Genomic DNA, 19,374 nt, shown 5'->3' on the forward strand with positions numbered 1-19,374 from the left:
CGTAGCCCTCCGTTTTTTTCAAATGGTAGTTTTATCTAGGCTATAATGCTGGAGATGCTGAGCACATCACAGTCGTTTCAGATGACCCATCCAAGATTTGTATCGGCCTCCTATCATACAAAGAGCAATATTGTCTGAGTACTATGCCGAGAGGCATTTGCAACATAAAGTATAAAATAGTCCTAGAATGTTCGATCGTAGCCGGCGGCTTCATTACAAGCACTGATCCATCTTGATCTGTGAAGTTGATGAATTGTCACTTTTAGGTTTTCTACCCAGTTACCAAAAAAAGAAACATTTGGAATAGTATGCGCTGTGGCAAGCACACGGTTTGCATGTGTTACTTCGAAGGCAAAAATAATCTAAAATACAAGAAAACACAAAAACCTACATTCAACCAGTGTGGGGTATGGCCCATGACTCTGAGGTGGTATTAGGCCTACCTCCAGGTACCCCCTCCATGCCAGGGCGCCCTGAATTTATGTTTATTAACAGCTCCTCCACCGGGGTCAAGACAATTTGAGGGCCAGATCCAGTCTGCCGACTGTCGGCCTTTTCACGATTGGCTTAAAAAAATGGCTTATTTAAATTTATACCAATACGATGTTGGGAAAAGCTTACCAGTTTGTATGTTTTTTATACTTCATTTTTATACTTGATCCTCTGACCGCTTGGAAGCAATCGGAGTACATATTGTTTTAGAAGAAAGGGCTTATGTGGTAGGATCTTTAAGAATGCTTAACTGGGATATTTATATATTCATGGCTCAAATATTAAGGATCATGCTTTTGACGTGTAACTAACGCATTTACGCGGTCAGCGATCCGCTGCCAGGCTTTGGTTCTCCGGGTTCCAGAGGTTTTAGCGTTCCCTTTTCTTGTGATAATGTCCTTCTCCTCGTCATAGCTCTCCAGGAGAACCTGGAGTTCCATTTCATTGACATAAGCGGCCCGTTTCGCCATATCGATCAGGGTTTCCATGATCCATACATCACGTATTTTTAAGTTTGGCGTGGACGCGCACAACCCTGTGTTAACCAACCCCGAGTTGATTGAACTAATGCATAACCGCTGCTGTGGAACCGAAAACTCTGGGTTGGTCGGCACAGGGTCAATCAACCTAGAGTTCAGCGTTAACTCAGTGTTTGTTAAACCTCCGTTCGTGGAACACCCCTCAGTACCAATATTAGTCCTATGGTGTCACTGATACTGTCACACGTGTGACTAAGACTTGGTTCAACGCGGGACCAATTATGACACAGCAGGCAGATGAAAGTGGAGGAAAACAGATTGATCAAACAAAACAAAATGATGACACAAATAGATTTGGCCATAGCATTGCTCTGAAACATAGAAGATAAACATGAAAACACCATGGTGGTCTTGATGACACCGCAAGGTTGTTCTGCTTGCTAACAGCAACTCAGCGGCCATTTGAACCCATTACTTAGCTCTATACCTTTAGGTGGAGTATTTGAACGAGCTCCCTGCCGATGTCAGGATCGCAGAGTCGCTCAACAGCTTCCGCAAAAGACTCGAAACTCACCTGTTCAGAGTTCACCTCGACTCTGCATAGCTACCCGACCCCTTCCGGCCACCATTGTATGTTGTACATCCTGGCATTAATGTACGCACTTATTGTACACACTTAATCTACGTTGCAGTTATTCATAGTACTAAATTGTGTAATATCTGCAGTAGCTGCTAGCATTGCTGTACACGGGGAATGGGTTATCCTTGTGATTGTTAGTACTTGTACTTGGCTCTATGAACATCTTTACTGTACTGACAGCGATATATATTGTTTCACTTCTTATGACAAATATAGATATTGTAAGTCGCTTTGGATAAAAGCATCTGCTAAATGCCCTAAATGTATAAAGGGCACCAGGTATACATGTTCTCTTTGGCCAGTAAGTCATTTGGTGAGATGATGTTTGTTTAAGCTATTAGGTAAAGGTGGTTATAGTGTGTTATATATGTTGATGTAAGGGGAACTGCTACAGGATATTGAAGTTAGTGACTTAGGGCTCATTGTCAACCTACCTTCCCCCTCTCTAGTGAGGGTCAGTTCTGGTAGCCTAGACGGGTAGTCTGCAAAACTGTTAGACTTTCCTGATTGATGCCGGAACCTGAAGCTGAGTGGTTGCAGTGGGTCACCGAGGCATTTTTATCCTTCATCGAGTCAATCCATGTTAGTGCCCTTTGGTCGGTTTCAAGAACGAACGTTTGTCCTCATAAATAGTAATGCAGGGATTCAAGGGCCCACTTGATGGCCAAGCAATCTCGTTCAATGGTGTAATACATTGTCTCTCTTGGTTGAAGTTAGCGACTAAGATAGAGGATGGTAGACCAGCGCTACAAATCTTGACCAGGATGTGGCCAACTCAGTAAATGCTGTTCCCAGGTACTACTGAATATCATGTCATCTAAATAAACTGTGCTGATATATCCTTGTAAAACTTTGTCCATGAGACGTTGAAAGGTTGCAGGAACTCCCTGTAGTCCGAAAGGCATAAAAGTTTGATACTGATTTTAGTTTCTTCTGGTCATTGTGTATCCTTGGGATGGCTTCATTCTTTGGAACAAGAACTATTGGATTACTAAAATAGCTATTTGACGGCTCAATTATTCCAAGTTCATGCATGGATTTGATTCCTGGATGAGAGGGTCGATAAGTCGTTCAGATACATGGTAGGCTCGTGGAATATTATCAAGAATTATTGGTATGGTAACAGCTTGGTCAGAAAGATGTTTACTCTGATTCATCCTCCATCCTGAGATCCTGTGTGAGATTCACAGCTTTCAACTTCGCCAAGTGGAGGCTGGGATGATAAGTGGGAGAATTTGTATGCCATTGGACCAATGCGATGACTGACTGAATAAGGTCACTGAGCCTACAGTTTGTTACTAGTGGTATGTAGCAGAAGAGCAACCTTCTGACTGGGTTCCAACTCCTGCTCCCAGGCTTTTAATTCATACCAGATGTTCTGTTTGCCCTGGGCTTTCTGGAGATTATTGATGGCCTCTGCTCAGTAGGTCTTCAAGCCACCCCTCATTTGAGGCACATAAGAAAAACACTCTCCGGATCATTTTAATTGCTCTCTTAAGAATTCTTTAAAAGGTCAAGAGGGCATGAATGGAGAACCCATTAACCGGTTCCAAAGGTGAGAACCCTGTAGAGGCCTGTGGGAACTCTGGCTTAGCAAAAACAAGAAATTGTGTCCCAATATCTAGCTGTGTCGGACTGTGAGGGACCGGCGTGGTCGCCCCACGTATCTGGGATACGGCAAACTGGGAATTCCGAGTGTGGGCAAAAATGAGGGCAATGGACAGAGGACTAAGAAAAAAGTGAAGTTTTAATGTCTCCAAAACATTCACCCAAAAATATAGCAACGTTCCAAACGAAAAGGAAATTACTGCATCGGTCAGCAAACAAAACTAAGATACATAACATAGGATATCATAACCTTTCGTACTGGCCTCACGTCAAGCCAGCACCACCTTCAGCCCCCAACACCAAATGAAAAGGCCCTTAAATAGGGAAATGGTAATTGGACCAATCAGGGCCATATGGGCCAGACCATTAGCTGGGGGAACATTTACCCTAAAGCTAACAATCCAACATAACTGAACAGAAAGTACATTGTGTGAATACTAAATAAACATGATACTAAACAAACAATCACCAAATACATATATACCCACACCCTGTGCAGAACCTAAAGATATTTACAAAACAGCTGTTTCTATCAACACCCCCCTGGGCTATTCCCTGATACTTTGATCCTAAGCTCCCTTAGCATACTGCCCCCTACCGGGACGGAGGACCAATTCTATACCAGCCCAATCTAATGTATACACACACACACAATATAATAATAATAATAATAATTCCTCTAATGCGGGAAAGTGAGAAGGGGGAGGATTTCACCTTCTCACATTTCCCACCACCTCCGGAGTTTCGCCAACCGGATGGCGAGACAAAAAGTCTGCTACTGTATTCCGCCTTCCCGCTCGGTACTGCACTGTGAAACGAAATGGCTGCAGTGCCAAGAACCAGCGGGTGATGCGAGCATTGGAGTCCTTCATGCTCCCCAACCACCGCAAGGCGCGGTGATCAGTCTCCAGTGTAAAGTCTCTACCCAGCAGGTAGTATTTCAAAGTGTCTAGTGCCCACTTGACAGCTAGGCACTCTAGCTCGACTGCTGCATACCTGGTCTCCCTGGGGAACAACTTGCGGCTTACATAAGCTACAGGCTTCATGTTGTCCCCCTCCCCTTGAAGCAGTACTGCCCCAAGACCAACACCAGATGCGTCGGTCTGGACAGTGAAGTGCTGTTCGAAGTCCGGGCTCTGGAGCACAGGATCCTTGCAGAGCGCCCCCTTTAAGTCCAGGAACGCCCGCTCCTGCTCCTCCATCTCCAGCAGAACCCCTCTGGACAGCCTCTGCTCCATTCGTCGCCAGATTCGGCCTCGTCCTCGTCTTCCCCCTCGTCTCTCCAGTTTCTCAGAAGCGTCGAAAAAAAAATCCCACCACTGCCACCAAATGTGAGGGACCGGCGTGGTCGCCCCACGTATCTGGGATACGGCAAACTGGGAATTCCGAGTGTGGGCAAAAATGAGGGCAATGGACAGAGGACTAAGAAAAAAGTGAAGTTTTAATGTCTCCAAAACATTCACCCAAAAATATAGCAACGTTCCAAACGAAAAGGAAATTACTGCATCGGTCAGCAAACAAAACTAAGATACATAACATAGGATATCATAACCTTTCGTACTGGCCTCACGTCAAGCCAGCACCACCTTCAGCCCCCAACACCAAATGAAAAGGCCCTTAAATAGGGAAATGGTAATTGGACCAATCAGGGCCATATGGGCCAGACCATTAGCTGGGGGAACATTTACCCTAAAGCTAACAATCCAACATAACTGAACAGAAAGTACATTGTGTGAATACTAAATAAACATGATACTAAACAAACAATCACCAAATACATATATACCCACACCCTGTGCAGAACCTAAAGATATTTACAAAACAGCTGTTTCTATCAACACCCCCCTGGGCTATTCCCTGATACTTTGATCCTAAGCTCCCTTAGCATACTGCCCCCTACCGGGACAGAGGACCAATTCTATACCAGCCCAATCTAATGTATACACACACACACAATATAATAATAATAATAATAATTCCTCTAATGCGGGAAAGTGAGAAGGGGGAGGATTTCACCTTCTCACACGGACACAAAGTTGCTGTTGTTTGGTTTTCCGGGACTTTTATCAACTATTGAACAGCTATCTCTTAAACAAATCCTCCTGACAAATAATCACGTCATCGCACAATCTGTGTGTGAACTTCAGGAGAATATGAAAACCGCCCGGGGTGCAAAACGCATGACAGCAGACAAATCAAACGATCCCAACAGTAAAGCTTTTTCTCTTGGTAGATAGAGTCATCCTCGGGTATCGCAATTGTTGTTGGAGTCGAAATTCATTTCAGAAGCTTTGGTTTATTTAAGTTTACGCTTATTTAGGAATACCTATTTACGCTCTGATGTGGGTCTAGAAAATGGCATACTCTCACGGTTAGCGGGTGGCAGGCAGGACCTAATAGACAGTTCAGGTAAAGGGTAATTTATTAATGCAAAAAGGCAGGAACGCCGAGAACATGGGTAATGCTGGTAACACACAGGACACAACTCACCACAAACCATAATGATCCGACGGGGAACAAGGGAAAGACAAGGGCTTAAATACCAAACACAGGGCACGCAACGAGGAACAGCTGAAACACATTAGGGGAGGGAGCAGTAATCACACGGGAGGGGAACTTGACCGGACATGGGGAGAAACAAGACAGAGATACCAAAGTAAAACAGGAAACACACCAAAACAAGACAAGGAAATAGACAGACCATGACAAACATACCATGACGTTTCTGATTTTGTACATAACAAATCAGAAACAATGTCCTCCTCAATATCGGTTACATTACTCGCAGCGGCTGCCATTGTGAAGTATACCAAATCACGACCTATAAGATAGCCAGCTAGTTTATTGGCCTGTGATTCGTGTTCCTCACATTGGTCATTTGAAATTAGTCTCTTTGAATTACTATTACCCGGCCCCTCTGTAAAATTATAGCCGGCAATCACAGAGCTGCAGAGTATTTTCCTTCCCAACCACTGAGTCAGCAGCATTCTGATAGGCTGACAAGTGGCCTTTTTTGTTCTGATGTTGATTGTCAAACTATTAATTAATAAAAAATAAATGAATATCTAGAATATATAAGGGCCTCTCTGAGGGCCTAGAAGGACCCTGACTGTTCCTCCCTGTTGTAAACCTATAATTACTCTGCATGACAAATTTTCTGCGACATAAAGGATTTTTTTATGAGGGACACTGAGTTACTAACAGATATAAATCAAAGCATTAACAGGTTGACGACAGACCAAAGTGTTTTGCTTCAGGAGAAGAGACAGCTCCCTCTGCTGCTGGACAGGGGACATATCAAAACATTGACAGTTTGGGCCTTTTCATGGGACATACGAGCCCTATGTCCGCTGCTATCCCGACCTTGACCACCTATATGGTCCCTGCTCTGGCAGGGAACCCCTTTTACATCTGAAAGAAATCCTCCTGTGTTATATTTCCAAAGTGCTGGCTTGAATCCACTCCGAGCATCTAAATACTGGGTGGCCAGTTTAGCTGCTGTTAGTCCATCTTCAGGTTCATGTTATTTTTCCACGTTTTAATGTAATTTGGTAACATTCCTAGCCTCGGTTGTAGAATTTATGATTCTGTAATTTGCTCTTATTCTTCCCCCTTTATTTTTGATAACTCCTGATGGAGCCTCACAAATTCATACAATGGTTGAACGAAAGTGTAGCCAGTATTTCTCTGGAGATATGTCCAATTTAGCAAGCAGTGCAACTTTAAGGTCAGAGTAAAGATTGATCGTCTGCTCCTATATTGCTGAATAGGCCTCTAGTGCCTCGCAAAAGCGAAGAGGAAAGAGGTGGCAAGCTCAGACTCGCCTTGCGCTCAAAGCGAAGAAGAGCATTTTCAATGTCTTCACCTGTAGAGAAAGGGATCGTTCTTGCCGGAACAATACCTTGGGCTGATTGTGTGTAGGGTGAGCTACTATAGGGTGTAGGGTACTAATATCTCTCTGTTTTGAAAGCCCATTGTGGAGATGTCGGGTGACGGGGATTTCCCTCTTGGTTATTTGAGCCAGGTGGGATCATGTATGTGAACTCCTATCACGACAGAGGGTTGGGAGAGTTCCTGAGTTCCTGAGATTTTAAACAGTTCAAATCTGTCGCACTTCTCTGATTATGATCTTCTCTTTCTTGCTTTGTTCCATTAAGAAGTTCTAATAGGCAAACTACTTTTGGTGTCAGTAGTGGGATGGCCAGCCGCAGAGGTGAAATTAATAGACCACACAAGATCAGGGAGGTTTTACGATCACAAACAGGAAGGATATCATGTATATATTGTAAATTTTAGTGTGTGGAAAGAAAAGAAAATATGAGGAAAATGGGAAATGGGGTACAAAAATAAACCCAGATCTCATACTAGACTCTCTAGAATCTAGAGTGATCGTATATCTGACAATTATACATTTACACAACACAAACCCTGGGGCTGATTAATAATTAAACCCATTAGAAGAGAAGAAGGAACATAATAACCTAAGTTGTGTTAAGAAAACATGTTCCTAACTACTAGTGACTACATTTTTATTAAAGACAATGGCCGAAAACAGTAGTAGTTAGCCCTACCTGACTATTGATTTTTCCCAACGGATTTCAAGATCGTCATGATGATTGCAGAAGCCCCTGGTAACAACTGCCCAGAGCATAAGCGGGAAAAACGAGTATGTGACTAACATTTCAAACTCAATTTATTTCAAAAGTGTAACCTTTTACCTTTTCTACCCAAAATATAAAATAACGTGACCTTGTCTCTGGCCCACAGGATCTGTTGTTGCGTTCCAAGAGAAGGTGGGTTCTTTCCACCTTTGAACTGACAGAGGAAGACGATGGACCATTCCCAAAAATATTCACGACGGTAACGAAAGACATTCATTCATCTTGTTTAGTTCATACATTTTTTTGTCCATCATTGATATTTGTTGATTGCTGAACCTCATTGCATTTTGTCCCCATGGCTGTCATAACAAGTCCTATTACAGTTACAGTCTCTACAGTCCTACAGTGAGGACTGTGAGACTGTAAAAGACTGACGTGTGTGTGTGTGCGTGTGTCTCATCAGATGTTTAATGATAAAACCAAACTGGAGAACGACATACACAAGTTTTCTCTCTCTGGTAACGGTGTGACCGAAGCCCCCATGGATGTGTTCTCCATCAATGAAACATCTGGGGTGGTCATGGTCCGCAAGAAGATCGACAGAGAGACATACCCCATTTTCCATGTAAGCAAACACACTGGAATACAGAGTCTGTATTGTAGGTCAGAATGCATCATGGGATTTTTTGTTTGAGATACCCCACCATATCGAGAGGAGAGAGAGAGAGAGAGAGAGAGAGAGAGAGAGAGAGAGAGAGAGAGAGAGAGAGAGAGAGAGAGAGAGAGAGAGAAGTTGTAGTACTGTAAAGTCTTTTGTCAACATCCTTAGTCAAGCATATAATATGCTAGGCTAATGTCAACTTTGTTTAGCCACATCTCCGCATGAGAAATGCTGTGCCTTTATCATTACTACTTTTAATTAACAATAGCATTCCTTGTAACCAAGCATGCTGAACTCTTCCAGTAGTATCAGCTCTTGTTGATTTGTTAACACTTCAAGTAAGATGCTATGTGTTATAAATATATAAAATATTAAATACATATGCTAAATATATTTAGCATATGTACCTCTATAATATTAATAACAATAACAATCATAGCATAAATACAAAGGTAAAAAAGAGTACATCAGAGGTATTCGGGATAGACAATGTGGGGCACAAATTAATTACATGACGTATTATTTAATTTTACCCCTTTTTCCATAGATTAAATTTGATATCCTGAACAGAGAAACTGGCAAAAGTATTGACAAAACTCTGGGCTTTGATGTCAACATAATAGACATTAATGACAACCCACCTAGGTTTAAAAGTGATATCATGCGAGCCAAAGTGAGGGAGACCATACAAGAAGGTAAGCTAATTTTCAGTCGTATAACAGTATAGAGCTGTATAAGTGAGACAATGCCAGACCAATCGCAAACGCGTACCAGTCTTGAATTGGTTAATTAAAACATCTTTCTTATCAACAAAGACTTTAAGTGCATTTGTTTGTTTTTCATTTAGAGAAATTATGCATAACAGTTTCTTTAATACTGTATGGATAGCCATTCCACATCAGTGGCCGCCATCTTGGTTGTTTATGACAATTCCTCACAGTCTATTCAAACCCATCCCTTATTAGATAAATGGTTGTGATTGACCAACCAGGCCAGATCAGCTTGAAATACGTCAGAACTGGAAGGGTATTTGGAGCGTCAATAGTAACATTCTTTGAAAAAAAGAGAGAGGAACGGACTGGCCAGCATGTATAGATATTTTTTTCTTTATCAATCATTGGATATGACTTTATTGATTACGTTAGTTAAATCGCTATTGATTAGCATTGAGTACAGCTTTATCCAGGTGTTTTCAAGCTACAGGCTGGTTGAAAAGTTACACATAGTTACCATAACATTGTGTTTTCTATCCATCTTGACCTTTGACCTTTATGTATGTATATATGTATGTATGTATATATATACTTTTTTATTATTATGTGTCTGGATTTCAAAAGCATGAAAGGTTTCTTTGAGTGTCTTGAAACTTCTTAACACCAGATGTATTCTCAAAGGGTGGCTCCCAGTGTGGCTGGAAGTAGAAGACAAGGATGAGGCGAACACCATCAACTCTACTTTCACCATCAGGATTTTGTCACAGGAACCCAAAGAACCGGTGCTGAAATTAGCGAATACTCCAAATTCCAAAAAGTCGCAGCTTTCCTTCGATGGGTGCTTTGACTATGATGTGAGGCTTCCCTGGGAATAAAAAAAAGAAAACCAACAACACGCACACACACACACACACACACACACACACACACACACACACACACACACACACACATACACACACTAATACACAAATTCTCCATCTGTGATCAATAAAGTATGATATTTTCTCATCCCCTTATCTTACACACACAGATATGCATGCTCACACACACAAATTCAGCACGCATTGACACACGCATGCACACACACACAAACACCCACAAAGGAATAACAATAGAACAACTTTGATAAAGTGTTATTTTACAGAAAGTGAAGAAGTACAAGGTCATTGTTGAGGCGAAAGACCATGGGAAGCCACCCCTCTCCTCCACTGCTGTGATCCATCTGGATATTATGGACGGCAACAGTCATCTTCCCAGATTCAAAGAGAGAGAGGTAAAGATTGTAGATAACTTAATCTTAAGGCCGATGAAGGGCCTAAGCTAAGCTGAACTCATTTTAACGTGCCATCCCGTTACATGTACCACCTGCACATCCAGTACAAAGGGCAGGTTATGGAGATGGAGACCAACAAGGAGGTTGTGCGTGTGGGAGTTGAAGATAAAGACACCCCTAATACCGCCGCCTGGAGGGCCAAGTATTTCTTCGTCAAAGGGAATGAAGACAAAATCTATGATATTACCACTGATCCGTTAACCAACGAGGGCATCCTCACGGTGGTCAAGGTACACTTTGGTTTTCCACAGTCGTCAAAGAACATAGTGACAGCAAGCCAGAACATTTGTGCAACCTAACTCGGAGCTTAGCTCGCAGCACTTTGATTCAGCCATCAGTAGAACCTAGCCTGACTGAGATAGACATAGCAATTCATTAAATCTTCTATACCATTTCTACAGGGCAGGGATTTTGAAAGGACAACCAACAGCACCCTGCAGATCGGAGTGGAGAACGAGGAGGAACTGTTTGTTTGTGCGTCTAAGAAGCCCGGATACAAAATAGTCACCCCCAAAACGGACATCATCAACATCACCGTGAAGGTCATCGATGTCAACGACCCCCCTAAATTTGTCAAGAAGGTGACGGACGTGTATCAGAGAGAGGAAGATGAACCCGGCCAAAAACTGTTCGAACCAAAGATCAGTGATGACGATTCGGACGTAGACAAAATCCGGTGGGTGGCTCTTCATGCCAGATTATTTGACACAGAAACAACCTCTCTCTCTTTCCCTTCGTCTTTCTGACTCTCTACCCGTCCCCATGTTGTCTAACCAGGTATACAATAATTGAAGACCTCGCAGGCTGGGCCAGCATCGACCCCAAGACGGGCATAGTCCATACAGTTAAGAAGATGGACCGAGAGTCGCCGTTTGTTGACAAAGCCAACGTTTACAAAATCGTAGTCGCTGCCATAGACAACGGTATGAGATACACGAGACGGTTCGCCACGTAGACAAATACACACTACAATGTGTGTACACATTTAGATATACACCTAGATAAACTGCAACATGTAATAAAAACATACATCAATGCACACGGTGGATAAAACAGTAAAAAAAAAAATCTTTGGACTTCTAGGGGAGCCCCCGGCCACTGCCAGCAGCACTATCCTGGTCCACCTGAGGGACATCAACGACCACCTCCCAGGGCTGGTCAACAACAGCGGGGTGATGTGCGCTAACAAGGTCAACACGCTGACGGTTTACGCTTTTGATTCAGACTTACCTCCATTCAGCGGACCATTCTCCTTCTCTCTGGGGTCGGAAGACAAGGAACTGAATAAGAATTGGAAAATTGACCCTGCCACTGGTAAATTACTTTAATTTACTTTAGATTAAAGTTTGAAATTTCAATTTCAATGCAAACATTTCTTCTTCTTCCTCTTGGCCGTCTTCAGGGGAGGAAGCGGGGCTGGTAATGCTGAAGAGCCTGCCCTACGGCAACTACTCTGTCCCGCTGGTCATCAAGGACCAGCAGGGCGGGGGAGGGGCGGAGGACGTGGTGATGGCGGTGGTCATTTGCGACTGCGGCGGAGGGGACACATGCCGCGGGAAGCTGCCGGCCTCGACCAACGTCGGCCCGTCAGTCATCGGACTCGCATGCGGTGCACTGTTACTCTTTCGTATGTCTCCTCATCTATTTGAATTATTATTTTTTTCTGCTGCAGCTTTTTGCTCCATTGAACCCGAGCCACTAAAGGCTGCTAATAAGAAAACCTACCGAGTGCAGTTTTAATAACGACAAATACAATTCCGATTACTTTATTGATCCTTGGGAAATTTGCTTTAGTTACAATTCCTCTGCTCGAAATATTAGAAATAAATTAAACATATATGTACAAAATACAACACAAAAACCAAACAAACAAAAATGTGAAAAATGAAAAATTTTATGTTTGCCATTGGGAAAGCTCTGGGTATGTACAGAACAGTACTGGGCTGTATGGGGACAAATTGCAAAAAATTACAAATCAACCCTATATATTGTCTCACCCCAATGGAACACATTCGCAGTGCTGCTGCTGCTCCTCTTCACGTGTGAATGCGGCAACAAGTTCCAGAGCATCACAATCTCCCAGAGTGAAGGCAACCAGTCGCTCATTATGTACAACGAGGAGGGAGGGGGCTCTGCATGCAAGGTCTGTGTGTGTGTGTGTGTGTGTGTGTGTGTGTGTGTGTGTGTGTGTGTGTGTGTGTGTGTGTGTGTGTGTGTGTGTGTGCGTGTGTGTGTGTGTGTGTGTGTGTGTGTGTGTGTGTGTGTGTGTTTATTTCCATGAGTGTGTTTATGTGCATAAGGTTGTGTCTTGTGTATGTGTATTTGCATGAGTGTGTGTGTGTTTGAGGGTGCCTGCATGTGTATGTGCATGAGGATGTGTATATGTGTGTTTATTTGCTTGAGGTTGGTTGTATGTGTGCATGTGCTTGAGGGTGTGTCTTAGGTATGTGTATGTGCTTGAGGGTGCGTGTATGTGCATGACTGTGTGTGTGTGTGTGTGTGTGTGTGTGTGTGTGTGTGTGTGTGTGTGTGTGTGTGTGTGTGTGTGTGTGTGTGTGTGTGTGTGTGTGTGTGTGTGTGTGTGCTTGACTGTGTCTGCATGAGGGTGTGTTTGGATTTGCAAAAATAAATGGACAGGATTTGAGTGCCGGTTTTGTGTTTCAGTAAATATTGCATAATGATACTTCAATAGTGAATATATATTAAGTGAAAGATAAATATAACTGACTTCACAACAACCTCTTCCTCCTCCTGACCCCCCAATCCCCCCCCCCCGTCCCCCCCTGTCCCACCCACACACACGCAGATGGAGCCCACCTTCCACCTCGCCCCTATCAGCAGCCTGACAATGAAAGAGGGGCAGAAGCAGGAAAGAGCGCAGGTACACAGAACCCCCTCCCCCTCTTCCACACACACACACACACACACACACACACACACACACACACACACACACACACACACACACACACACACACACACACACACACACACACACACACACACACACACACACAAACACACACACCACAATCCCATCCCCACTTGTTGCAACAAGCCTTCTCAGGCCACTTTACCTGGGGTATCAGAGGGAGAGACTAAGCAGGGCTGAGGGCCTTACACAGACATATAGGGAGAGACTAGGCAGGGCTGAGGGCCTTACACAGACCTATAGGCAGAGGCGCCGCATCCCATTAGGCATACCAGGCAACTGCCTGGGGCCCCGCAATTGTTTGGGGGCCCCGGGCCACGGGGGGGGGCCCCCTAGAGGTAAAAAAAAAAAAAAAAAAAATCGCTCCCCCCCCCGTCAACAATCGCTCCATACACCCCCCCCCCCCCCCCCCCCCCCCCCTCAACAATCCTCTGCCTAGGGCCCCCACACTACCTAGAATCGCCCCTGCCTATAGGGAGACTAAGCAGGGCTGAGGGCCTTACACATACCTATAGGGAGACTAAGCAGGGTTGAGGGCCTTACACAGACCTATAGGGAGTGGCAAGCTACAGCTTTAATCCCACGTCCAACGTGTACATCCACGTCAGTCATTGCTATGTCTACACACGAATGACGGAAGGGTTACCAATATTGATTTTGTTTGGCTTGACTAATGTCATGCATCGGTTGCGTTGTATTTTTGGGCTTTTCTTCATCAATCTCTTGCTGCCAGCGAGGGCTTATGAGTTTAGCAGATCAAGCATGAATTCTTTGTATGAAATGACAGTTTAATGGGGATGTGCGGATCATCTAGGGTCAGGTGATGGTGAAACTCAACATCTGAGTTTGCTTTCTCTCTCGACAATAGAGAAAAAGTAGAGAGACATGGTTGCAATGCCGATGGAAAGGCTTGAAACAACATATTCTTCTACGCCCCATGCTCAAAACACTACGGGTCACAGACCATAACTATTAAAACACAACTAAGTAGATTTGACATCACCACTGATCCGTTGACCAACGAGGGCATCCTCACGGTGGTCAAGGTACACTTTGGTTTTCCACAGTCGTCAAAGGACATAGTGACAGCAAGCCAGAACATTTGTGCAACATTTGATGCTTTTTCAGCTATTATGTATTATCGCTTGAAGAAGAAACAAAGATCTTTGAAGTCGGTTGTGAGTGAAGGCTCCTTTCTGATTCTTCTGCTCCCTCAGATGTCTCAGATGTCTCAGATGTCTCAGATGTACGAGACAACCACTGAGGAGACAGACTACTACCAGAGCTCAGCACCCAGGATGGTAATACCCTTTTGTTTCACCAAACAAACAAGAACATACATCACACTGAAACAAATCACGAAACCGGTGTTGCTGGTTAACTATACCTTTGTGTCATTGCTGGATTGTTGTCAAGTACAGTTCTAACACACCCATAACCCCCCACACAACCGCAACCCCCAAACCCCTTTCAACCCCCCAGGTAAACTCCTTCCGAAGTCTGAGACAGGGGCAGCAGCGTAATAGAGACCCAAGGGAGTCTCACAGGAGCAATGGCGGTCAGAGCATGGTAGGCGCTTGCAGTGTCTTGTATGTCCACAGGAGTGCGCTATACCCTTTCTTTAAGTCATCCATTAGGACGAGATCCTTAAAAATATGATGACCTTCGTAACAGTTTTCAAATCATGATTTCTACTTACTTTCAGTCCTCAACTTGGAATTCCAGGATGATGTCCGCCAGGGTAAGTTGCGTTCACTAATGCTGGTACTTAAGTGCCTGCTTCTTATTGCTTTTTCTTTGTTTTTTTTCTTGTTCTTAAAAACCTTATAAATTCTGATCACAATTCTGTCCATCCCTCTTTTTTTCACGCAAACAGGCCTCCACCCTGCTCTCGGATCAGCTCATCGCAGAACACATAGACACCGTAAGTTATATTTACCCGTGCCCAGTGGTGCTATAATCCTACATTTCTAATTTGTTATGTTGCACTTAATCGCCAATTCTAGTCTAGTTTAGTTTAGTTTGGACTTAGTAATTGTTTTAGTGTATACTACACGTGAACACTCAAAGAATAAACAAGATAACATTTTTTGCCGGGATTTATTGTTTTTATCAGCGGTTTATTTGTTTTTATTAGCGAGACGAACAATATGATTGAGATCTCAATCATGGGATATTACCCAATATCCCGAGACAGCGAACCAATCAAATTGCGCCATCTTAGGAGGTTCACGTGTAGCATATACAACGTAAATTATTAGGACCTAATTGTGTTCTAACTCACATCTATACCATCAAGTTAACATAAGCTACTACTTTTTCTTTTTTTTTAAAGATTAAGTTTAAACTTGAAGTTGAAGGTTTGTTTGCCTAATAGGTTAATATACATGTATTAACTATAATAGCCTAAATATGCACTCATGGGCAGTGCTCACATTTCCTATGTACAATCACACCACTGAAATCCCTAACAATGCTTATAAAAAGGCAAATAAATGACATTATATGGATGAGTGAACCAGGCATATAAATGGTGCTGGCCATGTGCTGTAAAACGTGTTTTACATTTCATAGTAAATGCCCCTGATGGTTGTCCTTATTGCCCTGGAAACATCGTTTGTCTTTTATGGGTGGTTTTGTACCTTTAAATAAAAAAAACGGATGGAAAGGACTAGATTTGTTATAAATCAGGGCATAGAGCAGGCCCAATAAGGCAGGGTTATAATTGCAGAAGAGATCATATCCTTTTTTAGATAGAATCCCTGAGTAAATCATGCTTCTTACAGTCACGTTTCCAAATATAGGTCTTAACCAGGCTAAAAGGTCTCATTTTATAATACTGTTCAGTCATACAGTATATTATAAGCCTTTAGTTAATTATTTACTAATCTTGAAAATAACCTACATTTACAAGCTTTACTAGGTAATGATGAACTAATCATTCAACAAAACACTCAAATACAGTTATATATTATTAAGGATATGTTAAAGGCCCATACTTGACCACATGCAGATGTGGTGTTGATTGTCTATTATAAAACAATGTCAAAATCGTCATTCTAGTGACAATCCCAAGTGGGAGTGTCCCCTATATGATGGTACGCTACGCACAGTACTGTCCACTGAAGATGCTGGAAACCTGACCTATCCACCATATATAAGTTCATCAATAACAAACGGGTTATCAATGACAAATGACTGAGCTTTATTACCGGATATTAGACACATGCCAACATAATACACATCAGAAACCTATAATAAAGTAAATATCATCCCTGATTCAGCTTATTTGCAATTGTGATTATGTGGTAACTTAAAACATTAACGACACGCCTTTGCTAATTAAAGACACAAGGCTATGTACTGGCACGTTATGACATTGTGATCCAGATGAAAGCAACTGTAGGAACCGGATTTTGGCAGACTTTTTGACATGGCGCCTGTCACTAGTGGCAGTCAGACACTAGGGCACTGCGTTCATTTTCCCACTCAGTAGATCAAATAATAATCACAATGCTTTATTTAAAATGTTGAGTGTTCATGGGAGAGACAGAGGCCTCTCCCTTTCATGGCCCCCTGAACCTCCATCCCCTTTCCCGCTCATTACCATGCCGCTGTCTGTCGTGGCTTACCGACCGACCGTGGGCTCCTTTCTCTAATACAAGAGGAGACAAGTGCTAACGGATTTTGGAGACCCTAGTATTTATTTAGAAGTTGCTTTGAAGGACGCCTCTGAGATGCCCTCTTGTTGGTTGATCCTACAGAAGCTGTATGAGCTAGGGGAGGTGCCTGGGGACTACCCGATGTACAGGCCCACTGTGTTCAGCCACGAGGGCCAAGACAGCCGGGCTCAGTCGCTGGACAACCTGTCACTGGACCTGGGGGACGACCTTGAGTTTCTCAGCGATCTGGGCCCCAAATTCAAGACCCTGGGAGGCCTCTGTGACAAGAACTTAAAGTAGAAGAACATACAGCTTTGATATGTCTGTCAAAGAAAATGTGGCCTTTGATGCAGCTTTTGGAAAACAGGGATCATCACTTTGTCACCTTGAAAGGAGAAGCAAAGGAAAATAGAATATTGTGATGATATTGTACTGCACATTTCTTTGATTATACTGTGTGTGTATATATATATATATATATATATATATATATATATATATATATACAGTATAATACAAAACATATATATATGTTATATATATATGTTTTTATATATATATAACCCGCTGCTTCCGAGCGGGTTATGCTTCTTCGGGCACTTATAGTATAAAGTCATGGTGTGTGCTGCATTTCATTTACAAAATCTCACATTATATCCCACATACACAACAACGTTTCAAATAAAATATAACAAAGTTTGCGTGGGTCGTAACTTCAGGATAACACCCCCCCTCCCCCCAACTCAGCCCAAATCTCATTGTGTCCCAAATTAGGCTGAAACCGGGGGATCACTTACACTTTATCAACGTCCATGGCCCACATGCACTTAAGAAGTCTGGATAGTGGTATTTAAAAGAATGTTACATGTGTTTACTTTGCTTTTCGGATGGTATCGGTTAAGCTCTGCAATGTTTTCTTATTTTCTTTTTTCATTATGCAAATATTTTGATGATTGGTTTGATCTTAAATTCAACTTACTTGTAGGTTTTACAGGTTGTTGTACTGACATGTTTTTTTCTTTATGTTTATGATAATGCTCCCTCCAGTAAGTAACTCAAAAAACATTTAGCTACTTGTATCAACCTGTACAGACCTTTTGTGTGCGGAAAGATGTACACTGGGCATATCTTGAAAGAACTAGCGTGATTAAATTAAGATTTGCATATAAGACTCCCTCAACATTGCAGTTGAGGGAGAGGTTGGGCTTTGGGGAGTTGTGCTGGCATGAAAACCAAGTCAAGTGTGATTTCACATGGAAAGGTTGGCTAGGCCTATTTAGTAATTGCTACACATGAACCACCTAGTTAGTAGAACCTCTTTGTAGTAGAAGTAAAAGTAGTAGCTTATGTTAACGTGTCGGTATAGATGTGAGTAAGATCACAATTAGGTCCTAATAATTTATAGTATATGCTACACGTGAACCTCCTAAAGTGGCGCAATTTGATTGGTTCGCTTTCTCGGGATATTGTAGCCTGGCCAGACCAAGTTTAATCGTACATTGCACGTTCGACTTGGGAAGCTGCTGTCATTTTCTTCAGCAGGAGAGACGTGATCAATGGGCCTAGTTCAAAATACTCTGTCTGTACGCAATTGGCTGCTTGTCGTCGCTTTCCAGTCGTCTTTGCGCACCAGGGGGAAAAGCCATCTTGGTGATAGGCTCCCGCAAAAACGTATCGAACCTAGAAAAAAATGTATTGCTCTTGTCTAGACCCTTCTGCAGGGCAAACTAAAATCGCTGGCAAAATGGGCGGGGCTACCCAGTCTACGGATATTGGGCAATATATATATAGATATTGTATTAATCTCAAAATGTCCCGCGTTGTTTGCTAATAACAAAAATAAAAAATCCTGGAAAAAAGTGTTATCTTGTTTATTTTTGGAGTGTTCCCGTGTAGTATATACTAAAACAATTATTCACTTCGCCTTCGGTGAATAATTATTAAATATCCTGACTGAGGTAGGCCTAGATGTCTTTGACATCATATTAAACCTTACATGACTTTGTAACAGATACAAATATTTTTCATTAAAGATGATCAGATTTCAGATGTAGGCTATATCAGATATATATATATAGACATCAAGTATAGAATTTAAAATTTTGATTAAAGGCTGTGTTGCAGGGTTTATTTTCCAACGAATTTGTGCAATTTGCTTGTTGGTAATAAAGATTTGAACTGTTATCCATTGTATTTAATGTTGTTAGGTATCACAAAACCGAATGTAATACGAAAAAGTAGGTACTATTT

The 19,374-nt window shown here is 42.5% G+C and overlaps 1 protein-coding gene across 1 annotated transcript in view; it reads left to right on the forward strand.

The window, feature by feature from the left end:
- cdh26.1 (cadherin 26, tandem duplicate 1) overlaps positions 1-18,983 on the forward strand; it is a 20,348-nt gene extending 1,365 nt beyond the window's left edge. The window contains exons 2-19 of the mRNA XM_030356941.1: positions 7,823-7,885; positions 7,987-8,079; positions 8,284-8,445; positions 9,029-9,176; positions 9,876-10,048; positions 10,342-10,470; positions 10,575-10,760; positions 10,932-11,206; positions 11,308-11,453; positions 11,614-11,844; positions 11,933-12,157; positions 12,549-12,673; positions 13,337-13,411; positions 14,680-14,763; positions 14,945-15,031; positions 15,168-15,203; positions 15,339-15,386; positions 17,227-18,983. Coding sequence (XP_030212801.1) covers positions 7,823-7,885; positions 7,987-8,079; positions 8,284-8,445; positions 9,029-9,176; positions 9,876-10,048; positions 10,342-10,470; positions 10,575-10,760; positions 10,932-11,206; positions 11,308-11,453; positions 11,614-11,844; positions 11,933-12,157; positions 12,549-12,673; positions 13,337-13,411; positions 14,680-14,763; positions 14,945-15,031; positions 15,168-15,203; positions 15,339-15,386; positions 17,227-17,424 — 2,484 coding nt within the window. The 3' untranslated portion in view covers positions 17,425-18,983. The remainder of the gene's footprint in view (positions 1-7,822; positions 7,886-7,986; positions 8,080-8,283; positions 8,446-9,028; positions 9,177-9,875; positions 10,049-10,341; positions 10,471-10,574; positions 10,761-10,931; positions 11,207-11,307; positions 11,454-11,613; positions 11,845-11,932; positions 12,158-12,548; positions 12,674-13,336; positions 13,412-14,679; positions 14,764-14,944; positions 15,032-15,167; positions 15,204-15,338; positions 15,387-17,226) is intronic.
- The last annotated feature ends 391 nt before the right edge of the window (positions 18,984-19,374 follow it).

Source organism: Gadus morhua, chromosome 1, assembly GCF_902167405.1.
Source record: "Gadus morhua chromosome 1, gadMor3.0, whole genome shotgun sequence".
Taxonomy (NCBI): Eukaryota; Metazoa; Chordata; class Actinopteri; order Gadiformes; family Gadidae; genus Gadus; species Gadus morhua.